A 13096-nucleotide genomic window follows, 5' to 3' on the forward strand; every position below is an offset into this window, starting at 1 on the left:
GAAAATCCAATTCATCAGAACAAAAGAATTACAAATTCTACACTTGTGATTTCTGAGATAACAATAGTGCTACAGCCTTCAATACTCTGGTGTGAATTGAAGATTGAAATGAAAATTATACAGAATAACAGAGTTGGAAGGGACCTTGGAAGTCTTTTAGTCCAACCTCCTGCTCAGGCAGGAAACCCTATACTATTTCAGACAAATAGTTGTCCAATCTCTTCTTAAAAACTTCCAGTGTTGGAGCACTCACAACTGCATCCCACTAATTAATTGTTATAACTGTCAGGGAATTTCTCCTTAATTCTAGGTTGCTTCTTTCCTTGATTAGTTTCCATCCATTGCTTCTTGTCCTGCCTTCAGATGCTTTGGAGAGCAGGTTGACCCCCTGTTCTTTGCGGCTACTATGATAATACTGCTATCATGTAATCCTTTTTTTCAGTAAGCTAGACATACCCAATTCCTGCAACCATTAAGTAGTCCTCAACTTAGAATCACAATTGAACTCAAAATATCCATTGATAAGTTAGTTTTTGTGCTACTTTCATATATGAAAGAAGGAATTTGAGAACCCTGAATACTGGCACTAATTCAGGGATGTATGTCAACATGGGAATCAAAATCATGTAATGGGTTTAAAAAATGGGTGGGGCTTTCATTGGAAGCTCATGGTCACCATATTGTTTTTTTTACCTCATTCCTTTAGAACAGGGGTGGGGAACTATGGCTCTTTTATAATAATAATAGTAATAATAACCTTTATTTCATTGTACAACATGTAGACAACGAAATTGGTTTAGCCTCTACTGGTGCAATCCATAACAAAAAATACAGGACAATACAGTTCCCAATTTTTACAAGTAATTGGGGAAAGAAAAAAACTAGTCATACATTTCCATATGTATGTGGAGTGATTGTGATTTTGTTTAGGAGTCTGACATCCCATGGGTAGAAGCTGTTTTTAAACCTGTCCAGCTGGCTGTACTTCGATGTCTTCTGCCCGATGGTAAAAGTGAAAAGAGACACCGGCCAGGGTGTGAATCATCCCTAAGTATCTTCCTTACTCTGCTGAAACAGCGAGACTTGGCGATGTCATCCAGTGGTGTTAGAGGGCAACCAATGGTTTCTTGTTCTTGTGATCACTCTCTGTAGTGCCTTCCTGTCCGTAGCTGTTAAACCAGCATACCATATTGTTATACAGTATGTGAGGACATTTTCTATTGTGGACTGATAGAAAGAAGTCATCAGTTGTTGTTCCATCTGATTTTTCCACAGGACTCTAAGGAAATGAAGTCTCTGTTGAGCCTTACTAACCACCAGGGACGTGTTGTTTTTTCAGGTGTGATCTTGACTAATGAATATTCCCAAGAATTTAAAAGAGGAAACACTCTCCACACTCACATCCCTTGATATACAGTGGGGCAGGTTCCTCTCTCTGCTTCTGGAAATCCAACACCATCTCCTTTGTCTTGCTAGTATTTAGATGTAGGTTGTTTTTTGAACACTATATGGATACCTTCTGGACTTCTTCCCTGTATGCTGATTCATCCCCTCCAGTTATCAGCCCCAGCACCATTCTCATCTGCAAATTTTATTATGAGGTTGGATGAATTCGAGGATATGCAGTCATGTGTATACAGCAAGTAGAGGTAGGGGCTGAGCACACAGCCCTGAGGGGAGCCTGTGCTGAGCTTCATGGTGGAAGATGTCGAGAACCCAACTCTTACTGTTTGTGGACAGTCCGTCAGGAAGTCTTTGACCCAGTCACAAATGAGGGGACCTGAACCAGCTATGCTGGCTGAAAAATTCTGGTAGTTGAAGTCCACAAATCATAAAGGGACCATAGTTCTGATTTAGAACATTCCTCACTACTTTAACTGTTATTTAATGGTCTTTTGCAATCACTTTGGCTTACCTGTTGATACTATTTTTTTGTGCTAACATCTGCCAGTCTTTGCCTTTGGCACTGGGAGTGTCAAAAGTTGCACATATTCTTTGCCTGATAGAGTAAGGTATCTTAAAGGCTTGTGGGCCCATCTGAACAGGAAAGTTGTTGTCATCGTGCGAAAAAAAAGTGATAGATTCTCTTTCATTCTGCATGGGAAATAATAATAATGGTTATTTTAATGGTTTTAATAATTTAATAAAATTAAATTATTTTAATAATGGTTAAAGTGGGCTCTTCTCTCTCCCAAACCAACTTGTTTAATTCACCAGAATCCATTCTGTAAACAAATTGCTGTTTGGGTAAAGCAGAAATGGACATCTGGGGCTTTTTAGATGTTGATCAATATAAACTGATCTATTTATGAGTCTGCAAATATTCTATTTGATTCCCAAGTGATTGAATAGAACCATCCTTTAAAAGTGAATTACAGCATTGATTTGCTGGCCAAACCCACTCCCCCTTACCCAAATTATCACCTCAAATCAAATCAACTTGTTGAATCAATCTGGCAAGTGGAATCAGATCAAGAACAATCCTGACATTCCAACAGCTAGCAAAGCCAGTTTTGAGAGAAGCTAAAAATGATACTTTAGCAACTTGTGAAGGTCTGCTGGTCACTCATTCTTGGCTGTAAAGAAACATGCAGCAGCATCTTATTAATCAGTGAACACAGAACAACATCCTATTTCTGAAGACTGTTAGGGGAAAATGTGACATTTATTGCACTCACTGAGGCTTGTGGGTACTTTGCATGACTGGCTGCTAAGAATTTGAATGTCAAGCAAATAGATGAAAGTACAAATTTCCCAGTCTTTGCAATGAAAGCAGCACACCCTTATTTTTACTGTGGGAAAAATAGTGCATTTGGTTGACTTACCATATTTTTGAGAGGAAAAAAACCCACCAAATACCAACCCTTGCTACATTTAGTTGAGTACTCTTGACTTTTACTAGATTTTTTTTTTTTATACCCATATCTTGACTTGAAAGGATTGGCTATGGAATTTTCTTCAAGCAAAAACAGACCTGCTTGCACAGATCTATGGTCTTCTTTTTCAAGAGGATGTGATTTAAAGCAGGTTTCTATGTCTCTAGTTCATTACTTGCCTGTTTCCCAGGGTTTTTTTTCTTCATTTTCCCATGCAATACCTGACACCATAAGTTATATGGGTAACAAACTACCTGCCTCCCCACTTCTATATTTTTCCCTCATATCACTTTCTCCATATTTTCTGTATCAGGATATTGCTCATTATCTGCAACGTCTTGGTGCTAGTGTATACTAAATATTTCATGGGGATGTTTCTACAAGTCTTTTCATATAACATTTATGGCTCATCTCAAAAAACAGCAGTTTTTTGATATGAGGAAAGCTGCAAGTACATCATATTTCCAGATTGGGAAAGCTGCAAGTACATCATATTTCCAGATTGTTTTAAATTAAATATGCAACAGATTTGGTACTCTGTTCCTTGAAGATAAGCTTCTGCTACCTGCTTTATCAAACCAACCAACCAATAAAATGCACTCATGGTGATACATGGTGATGTACTCAAGAAGGACTGAGCTTATTTCTCCCCATATATTTCTGAATTAACTTTGTCTTGTATTTGTGTTTTGAAAATAAGAATTAAAACTGCCATCTCTGGGCTGCAAAAATTCAGAGAACCACTAGATGTCAAAAAACAAATATAGTACATTTTAATACTTAGCTACTATCTAGTGGCCTTCTGAATATTTATAGCCTAGACATGATGGTCTTTGATTTAAAAAAAAAAACATTTGTAATATCAACATTCTTTTTTCAATGGACAGTATATCACATTTTGCAATATAGCTTTCTTTTACCTGTCTGTCTGGTAAATTACTGTTCCCTCCCAGAAAGCAAATTAATCTGATTATGATAAAAAAATGTAATTCAGCATATTTATAAAATGCCTCCTCTTGCTTATCTGAGCATTTCATTCCACAAACAGCCAAAGATTGGTTAACTTCTCTTTAGGTGCAGTGGGGAATAGAATTGTGTATTTCCTGATTAGCAATTCATATTCTTCTTTTACCTATGCCTGTTCTCACATCTGTCTGATTAATTAGTTTATCACTCAATTTAGTTCTTCCTTGCTAACAACTTTCCAAGAATCACACAGTCCTTCATTCATATTAATGATAAATTGTTCAACTTTATTTCAGAGATGCCTGCATGTTGTGGTAACAAATGAAGATAGATATGAACAGGGAAGGAAAGACTTGCCTCTAGAATTGATGTCTGGATCTGTAGGATCTGTTCATGGCCTTTGACTTGTCTGACACAGATTTTGCATGAGAGTTGTGTGGTGGCAGGAGTGTAGCGCTCCAGGGAAAAGGCACAGTGAAGTGGTTGCTTGTTGTTGCACCATACACGAGAAAAAGGAACTTCCTAGAAAAGAAGGGGCAGGATGGAAGTGGCTTGCAAATTGACCAAGCAAAAGATTAATGTAGAATAGAAGAGAAAGAATTGGAGAAAATAACAAAATGCAAAGACATGCAAATAGAAATAAAACAACCTTGGCAAAAGAAAGCAAAGGTAATACCAATAACAATAAGCATCTTTGGTGCAATCCCAAAACAATTGGAGCACCATTTGAACCCCATTGGCACCGACAAATTCATCACCAATCAGTTGCAAATACAGCTTAATTTGGAACAATTTATATCCTGCAACAGTACCTGTAAAACCATCAATCATCAACATCCGCCTATCCCAGGTCCTTAGAAAGGACTGAGAGTGGATAAAAATGCAAAATACATCTGAATATCTGGCTGACTAGGCAACAAACCATAATGATAAGTGCTAAAAAAAAGAGGCTTTGCAATAAATATTTGCTTTGAAGGAATACCAAGTCAACTGTGGATAAGGATGGCTAGGTAAGACAAGGTATTAGGAAGCAACCATATTTTAAGTGAACTGTGGGTTTTGAATCTTTAAACTATAATACAGTTGGCAGTTTAAGAGCATTGCTCTGCACACTTTTATCAAACATCTGCTATTATAGATCTTGAAAAATCCCTAATTGGTAGACAACGCAGTAACCGGTTGACAAGCATGAATGACGAGAAAGCAGGCTGAGGAAACATTTCTCAATCTGTCATCTTTAACTTGTCTTTTCCCAGATACTCTACAAGGTTACTGTCCAACCTTGGCAACTTTAAGATTTGCCAAGGCTGGCTGGGGAATTCTGGGAGTTGAAGTACACAGGTCTTAAAGTTGCCAAGGTTGGACACTCCTCAACTTATTTTGCTGCTTTTTCCCAAGAAAGATAGACCCCTTTTCCAATGAAGCACTGGGATGAAGCTGCTCATTAAATTCCCCCCCCCCGAAAAAAAAAAATGATCTCTGTAAACCATGTGCACACATTCTTTGAATCAGTGCAGGAATTAGCCATTTCTTCACAGCATGCCAGGTTTCCATGTTAAACTTGATAGAGGCAAGAAGATAGACAAGTCATGACTGGCACATTGAATCACATAGGCACCAAATAACAAATAATGGAAATATTATAAAAGAAGGCTTCTATAAAGGTGCTTATCTATCCATTTTGAATCAATATCATCATCATCATCAATCAATCCACTGCAATGAAAAGCTCTTCACTGAACATTATGGACTTGTAATCTACCAATCTGAATTAGCGTGGGTTGGTAGATAGATGGCTTGCAGTTTTCCAGTTTATGCTGGGAGAATGGCCTAAAATCATACAGATGACTTCTGTATTTAAGAGAGAAAAGAACCCCAGACTTTCAACTCCTAGTCCAACCACTTACCTACTACACCACATTGGCTCCTACCCAACTTCAGTACCTGAATGTCTATGGGGATTCTCAGTCATCCAGTTCATGTTTGTCTCAAAGGTGCTTTTTCAAAAGGCAATTGGACTATGTTTTTCCTTGAGGAAGAAGATGTTTCGTTTCTAATCCAAGAAGCTTCATCAGTTCTGATTGGATGGTGGGGAGGATGGAAGGATGAGGTCTGACAGGATGAGGAGGGGGATGGAAGGATCATATTTCTTTGTAGTCATCTGGTTGTTAGCATTCTCTCTCTGAGAGCTGTTGAGGCCATTTGGGGGTTTATCTGTGCCCTCAGTGTCACCTGAATCAGAATGCAAATGTATGTAGAATCTTCTTTGAACAAAGGACCGCATTATATACAGGAGATAGGTGGTGTTATGTTTCTCTCCCTCTGTTGTGGGAGAGCTGTTCAATTCTAACATAGATAGCCTCTTTTACCACTCTTTCAAACCAAAGATCTTTTCTATCCAGAATGTGGAAGTTAACCGAAGTGGGGAAGAAATGACTTGTATCATGAAGTTGCGAGGAAAAAACAATGCAGAAAGATTGAGCTTATTTGAGTCTCACAGACCTTTCAAGTCAAACTGCCCTATGCTAAGCTAAAATCAACCCAATCAATTCTTCCTTTGGCATGATAGAGGAAGTCTCTGGAATTGTAAATAAAACAAAACATCAACAAAACAATTGTAGCATATACAGCAAAAGGAAGCAAACAACAATATGTAATTTATGAGTTTCCTTCCAAACCACTGGTTCATTAAAACACACCCTCTCCAGCAAACACACACAATAGCTCTTAAACCTGGCTTTTAGAATCTGTTTCAGTAAATAAGAGCAAGATACTAATTGTGATAAAGAAACAATAGAAGCAACACTATAAATTGTGATTAAAACAACAAAATAGAAACAACATTATAAAGTGGAAGTGTAATTAGTTTTCTCTTTAAAAACTATCTTTTTTTTCTTTTTCTTTTTTTTTTTGCAGATGGGAGAAAAAGAAGAGAAAGGGAAGCTGAGTTACTAAAGCTGAGTATTATGCTGTAGAAGGAAAAATATAATAGAAGTTATGGATAATGCTCAGTTAGGTAAAATCTTCCAGATTATTTTCTATAAATGAGTTTCATTTCTGTTTTAATTTGGGCTGTCTTGCGCTGTCCTAAGATAAACCTCAAAACCAGGTTGTTAATGACTTGTTCTAATAAAGTTAAAAGTTACAATCTACTATCTGCAAAGTGAATTTTATTATTTCACAGTAGCATTTCAATTTTTAAAAATAATTAATACCTTAGTGTCAAATCTCTTACAGCTTCATTATTATGTTTTATTTTTGTTCTTTTAATGATAGAAAATTAAAAGCTACCTCAAGCCAAACTGGACTTGAATGCAGAATGCCATTATTAGAACAAGTCAGGAGGTTGTTTACCGAAACTTCAATGATTTTTTCCCAACTTCTTAATCTATTTTACAGCCAAGTGGTACAGTGGCCTAGAGGTGAAGATGCTCGCCTCTCATTCAGAAAGTTGAGAGTTGAGTCCTAGGCAGCGGCAGATGTTTCTCTATCAGGGCGCAAAAAGAAAACATCTGCTGCGAACTTCTCATAGGCGTCAATAAGGGCATCTGGCCAGTAAACACTCAGCTTCATCCGGTCACCCAAACCCCAACCTGAAGCAAGGGATTACAGGGTCATAAAAAGAAAAAAAAAACTATTTTACAGCTCCCAGCTCCACTTACTAATTATTAACTATAACTGATCTAGCTTAGCTTCTCAGGATCAGCCAAGATGACATCATCTGTTGGTTTATCCAATAATATTTGACAAAATCTTTTTTTATCAATTGATTTATCAATATATTAAACTATACATTTAATCCAAAAGTCTGTGCATTGTGTTAAGAGAAGCAATGAACCCCACAAAGACATACGCATTGAAGGTTTGAAATTGCTTGGTTATTAAAAATGGAAAATATACTCATCACACACATATTAGTCTTCCTATGCAAATACCTGACATGCTGTGAATGGTTTAATTCTCCAGAGAAAAGGGGGAATATCAAGAACAGAGATCTGAAGGCTGAAGGTATTCCCTTTGAAATGCAGCAGTTTTGGTTCTTCCAGCAATTGTCCTCCCTGGTGTCTTTCACATGAAATCACATCCTGCAACAATGGAGAATAGAAAACAAATGCATTGTAGGATAAATGTTAAAAAAATTCCCTCCATGCTGAAGGTAATGGAATGAGAACTAGAATCTTGTTAGGGCATTATTCTAAAAGAAAAGCTCCCATGGATCAGTCCAACTATCCATGTCCTGCAAGAGAGAGAGAGAGATGTTTTTGAGATGCTATCATTTTTTTCCCTAAATTATATTTTTTTCAGTTGTCCTGTACAGTTTTTGTGTGGTTCCCATCTCAAAGTAGCAGAAAACTAAATCACAAAAGTTTCAGAACTTCAGTTTCAGAGGATGCAAGAAAAAGGGCTTTGTGGCCTTAAAGAAGGGAACCTCAATTCAACTCTCCATGGCCATCTTGCCACACCCAACTTGCTGCAGCCAATTCACCTTGGCCAACTCTCCGTGGGACAGCTTGTCATGGCCAACTGCAGGACAACTTGCTGGAGGACAAGAATACACTAATATCGAAGAAATAGTCGAATAGGATAATTAAAGGAAGGATGACAAAGGAAGGACAAAATAAAATGTGAATGACAAAAATTAAAATAATTTGAAATTGAATTGTTGAATTGTTCCGCAGCAAGTTGTAGTTGTTCCAAGGCAAGTTATCCTGCAGTGAGTTAGCTGTAGCGATTTGGCCACAGTGAATTGGTCATGGCAAGTTGGCTGAAGCAAGTTGTCCCATTCCCTCTGCACAGAATGAAAGAGAGCATGACTGTCCAGTCTATATGACCCAGGAGATTATTTTATCCAGATCAGAACTTCAGCCTCTGCTTTCAATAAATCAATTGTTAAACAAGATTGCATACGCTATTGTATGGATATAATACAATATGGATATAATTTCTTAACTTTAATCAAGATCTTTTGATGTTTGATTCTTCAGTGCATTGTCTTCCCTGGATAAGAAAGCTATTGGAGGTAGACTATGAAAAGTTTGCCTTCCGCAGCTTGTGGGTATTTCTAAGGACTTTGCCAATTGGGAATTGGAGAATGTCTGCTTGGTTCTTCTTTCTTTTCAAGCTTGGAAATTCTATGGATCCTATTGTTTAACAGTTTCTTTATTTTGTGCATGAATCATTCCAAGCGCTTGGCATCCAGATGCCTTGTCGAATACTCAGAGCTCATTACTCCTGATCAAATACAGAAGAGCTGTAAGGAAGAGCTTGGAAAAAACCACCAGAATTAAACTATGAAAACCGTGCACTGGACTGCATCACGTGTGCTTGGCTAGAACTACATCTGGCTCTGAATCTCACCATTTACCCAGGGAAAAAGAAAAATGTTTCATGCTGGGAGAAATGCCTGTTAGGACCAAGCTGCACATTGTGTTCAGTTATGTGGAACTTTCTGTAATCCTTCTGCTTTTTAATGAAAAAGAAAAAGGAAAAAGATCCGGCCATCTTTTATGGCATATGACCAGATAAGGACACACTTAACATATTGCATTAAACTTCTTTTGTTCTGAATAAGCCACCTGAGGTTTCAGGCAGATTTGAGAATAAAAGAGCCAGCTATGTACAGTTTTCTGCATCCCCAATCTTGATTATCTGGCTGGCACCTTTATTTTATTTTTGTTTAAGAGGGCAAAGTTACATTTAATTATTGCTTGTAGTTGGCCCTTACAATTGGGTTTGTCTTGACAGGCTATTTAAACCTTCTCTGCATTCTAGAATGTCTGCACAATTCTTCTCCCTTTCCCTGTATCTCTGGGCACAGAACAGAAGTGCAAGCAATTTTTTATTGTTATTTGTTTATTATTTAAATTTGTTATAGCCCCCAACTCCAGTGGATTCTGGATGGAGTATATCCCCCTTCCCCAAAAAATCCATTAAACCAGACCTGTGCTTTTTACAGCCCCCCCAGACTATATCTGTCCCTTTGGTTGTTCCTGTCCAGCTCATGTGAGGTCAATTGGAAATTAGAAATCAAATGTAAATAAACATGCTGCAAGGGGCAGGAGAAAAAGCTGATTCAGGTCTGGCTTTGTGCAGTCACCATGTGCTCCTTCAGTCAGGTGGCAGAGAGGATGAGGAGAGAAAATGCTTTTCTGTGCCTGCACAACATTCATCCAGGGGTGAAAAGCTCCCGGTTCGGACCGGATCGCCTGATCTGGTAGCGATGGAGGCGGGTGGTTCGGAGAACCGGTAGCAAAAATCCCCCCCCCAATGCCCAGCTGAGCCACACAATCATCAGAGACTTTTTTTTTTTTACTTTTAAAAGCATTTTTTCTACAACTACAGCCAAAAAAATGCTTTTAAAAGTAAAAAAAAAAAAAAGCCTCTGATGATCGCGCGGCTCGTCAAAGGCATTTAAAAGAAAAATCCTTTTTTTTCTTTTAAATGCTCTGACGATCCAAGCTGAGTTCCCTGATCGGCAGAGGCTTTTTAAAAAAGCCACGCCCACCCAGTCACATTACCCCACCACCAAGCCACACCCACAGAACCGGTAGTAAGAAATTTTAGATTTCACCCCTGCATTCATCCCTCACCTAGAGCAGCCTGAGGAGTTGAGGTGATGGAGTTTGAGGACATCAAATCAGTTTACATTGGTTCAGCCCTCTACAACAATCCCAGTTTCTTATGTGATCCTTTGGGAAAATTAATTGCCCACCCTTGCATTAAACATCTGGAAATACCAAGAATGATTTGGCCATCTTACCTGAAATGCACAGGGAGTGTTGTCAACACAGTACACTCTTAGACTGTAATCCAAAGAGTTGCAGGACATACAGCCAAAGACTACTACTTTCAGTTCTTTAACAGAACAATCAGACAATGGCTCCCCAATGAGAGCATAAGTTCCAAAGGAGTCCAAAAGAATATGACAAGCATATGGGTCCAAGAGGCAGTAACAAGAAGTGGTTTCTTCCTCTACAGACATCACTTCCTGGATGTGTCAGAACATTAAACCCAGAAAGAAGAAAAGCAAAAGTGACTTGGCAGAAAATGAATTACATTCAAAAAGTTTCCATACAAATTCTATTATTTACTTTGCAGTGGTTTTTTTAATGAGCTTGGAACAGACTTACTATATACACTACAGGTATTACTACTATTTTTTTGGCCAGGGCTCCCCAAAAAAGTATTTGCAGGTGAAGAATTGCACTTGGTTGAATTAGAATTTCTTTCTTTTCTCCAAGTTGGGAAAACGTAATCTCTATTTAGTTTTAAACTACATTAAGTTAATTTTAGTATTTAATGTCAGGCATGAAGGATCAGGATCACATACAAGTTCTAGTTCATAAAATTTATTGCTCAAGTCTGTACATAAGAATTTAATCAACTAAAGTTCAATACTAAATTGGTACCAGATAAGGATCAATGGAATTCAAGGGGGTCAGATCTGGACCGTTTGTGACAATATAATGGCTCTAGGCTGATTCTGGACTCTGTGCCCCACAGTTCTGTTTGCTCTTTTCCTATCTCTAAACTTCTGTTTCTGTAACACATCAAGTCAATATGTTGTTTATCAAGGGTAATTGTAATTAGAGGAATCTTTAGGAACCTCAAACAGGAAGTTGGGGGCTGCGTGAATCCTCTGCTCACCAAATGTTGATATGTGTTAATGAAAATACTGATAAAGAAATCAACAAGACATAAAAAATAAGTGTTTACTTTGAAGACTGTTTAGACATCAGAGCAAACAATTCTAGGGTTATATTGTATTTGGAAATTATTTCTTTCTTTCCTTCTTTCTTTCTCTCTCTCTCTCTCTCTCTCTCTCTTTCTTTCTTTCTTTCTTTCTTTCTTTCTTTCTTTCTTTCTTTCTTTCTTTCTCTTTCCTTCCTTCCTTTCCTCCCTCCCCATCATCTATCTTTCTATCTATCCAGTTATATTTATACGCTGTCTATCTCAAAGTTGAAGTGATTCTAGGCTCTAAATACACAGGTGGAACTTATTTGCTTTTATTGTTAAGTATCACTAACATCTGAGCAATGATTTCCAACTCCTCTAATTTTTATCAGTTTCATCCTTATACTTTTTATCTATTTCTGAAAGTAATTTTGCTTACCTCCCATTTGCCTGGATGCTTTCTTTTTTTCAAATGAATATTCCAATGCTCAGAGTTCACATCTGCACAATGCGGGATTGTCAAGGCAAATGGAGTGGAGACCATCACTTCTATAGGACCGCAAGTCACTTCTGGACCTAGGAGGATTTCACTGCCTTCCAACTGAAGGCTTCACATTGGATACATAAGAAATGTTGAAAAGGAAAGAAACAGAACATCAAATTATTTCCCCCAAAAAAAGTGATAATACACACTCATTATATAGTATACAATATTTATCTTCATGCCTATGTTGCATTTATGTTTGCTCAGTTGTACAATTAATTCCTTTAAAATATATATAACAAAATTTCAGGGCTGTAACCATGAGTGGCACACAAACAAAACAGAGAAAAACAATGCGAGTTAGGTAAGTAAAGAAAATGGTATATGCTGCATGTCAGATAAAATTAATCCTATATACCAGTGATGGCTAACCTTTTTGCTGTCACATGCCAAAAGCGGGGGGAGCATGGTGGTTGTGTGTGTGCGTGCTCACACCCACAATTCAATGCACCCTACCCCCTGCGCATTTGTGCATGACCCCCCCATGTTTTCCCCACTTTTGGCACACAATGGCACGGTAGGCCAGGTAGGCCCATTTTTCGCCCTCCCCACGCTCCAGAGGCTTTCTTGGAGCCTGGGGAGGGCAGAAATGGCCTTCCCTAACCCCCAGAGGCCCTCTAGAGGCTGGAAATGGCCCGTTCCCTGACTTCTGGTGGGACCTGAAGGCCTGAAAATCAGGTGGCCAGCACATGCATGCACACTGGAGCTGAGCTGGGGAACACTCACGTGCCCACAGATATGGCTCCGCGTGCCTCCTGTGGCACACGTGCCATAGGTTCGCCATCATGGCTATATACCATCCTTCAACAACCAGACATTTTCCAGACACACTTTCAGAATTCCTTAGCCAGCGTTGCTGAAGTGGATTTTGCAATCTTGTTTACATTTGGAAAGGCTGATATGAGCTGCCTCATACATAACCAATGTGTACGATCCACAGAGTACATAAGGCGTTACCAAATTTCAGAATTGAGATTCAAATTTCAAGAAACAACACAACTAGATCCTATAACTAACTGAGATGTCTAATTCACCC

At 38.3% G+C, this 13096-nt stretch overlaps 1 protein-coding gene across 3 annotated transcripts in view; it reads right to left on the reverse strand.

Moving 5' to 3' along the window:
• The window catches only part of UNC5D (unc-5 netrin receptor D), a 696347-nt gene that overhangs the window by 17353 nt on the left and 665898 nt on the right, over positions 1-13096 (reverse strand). For 2 of the 3 annotated variants that reach the window (XM_034436892.2, XM_060693513.2), the window contains 5 exons: positions 11956-12124; positions 10603-10830; positions 7778-7927; positions 4200-4364; positions 1916-2094 (listed from right to left, as the gene is read on the reverse strand). In XM_034436892.2, coding sequence (XP_034292783.1) covers positions 1916-2094; positions 4200-4364; positions 7778-7927; positions 10603-10830; positions 11956-12124 — 891 coding nt within the window. Of the gene's footprint in view, positions 1-1915; positions 2095-4199; positions 4365-5925; positions 6075-7777; positions 7928-10602; positions 10831-11955; positions 12125-13096 lie in introns of those variants that run through there. The other variant, XM_060693514.2, reaches the window with a different exon arrangement.

Source organism: Pantherophis guttatus, chromosome 9 (assembly GCF_059756535.1).
Source record: "Pantherophis guttatus breed Tessera chromosome 9, ASM5975653v1, whole genome shotgun sequence".
Lineage (NCBI taxonomy): Eukaryota > Metazoa > Chordata > Lepidosauria > Squamata > Colubridae > Pantherophis > Pantherophis guttatus.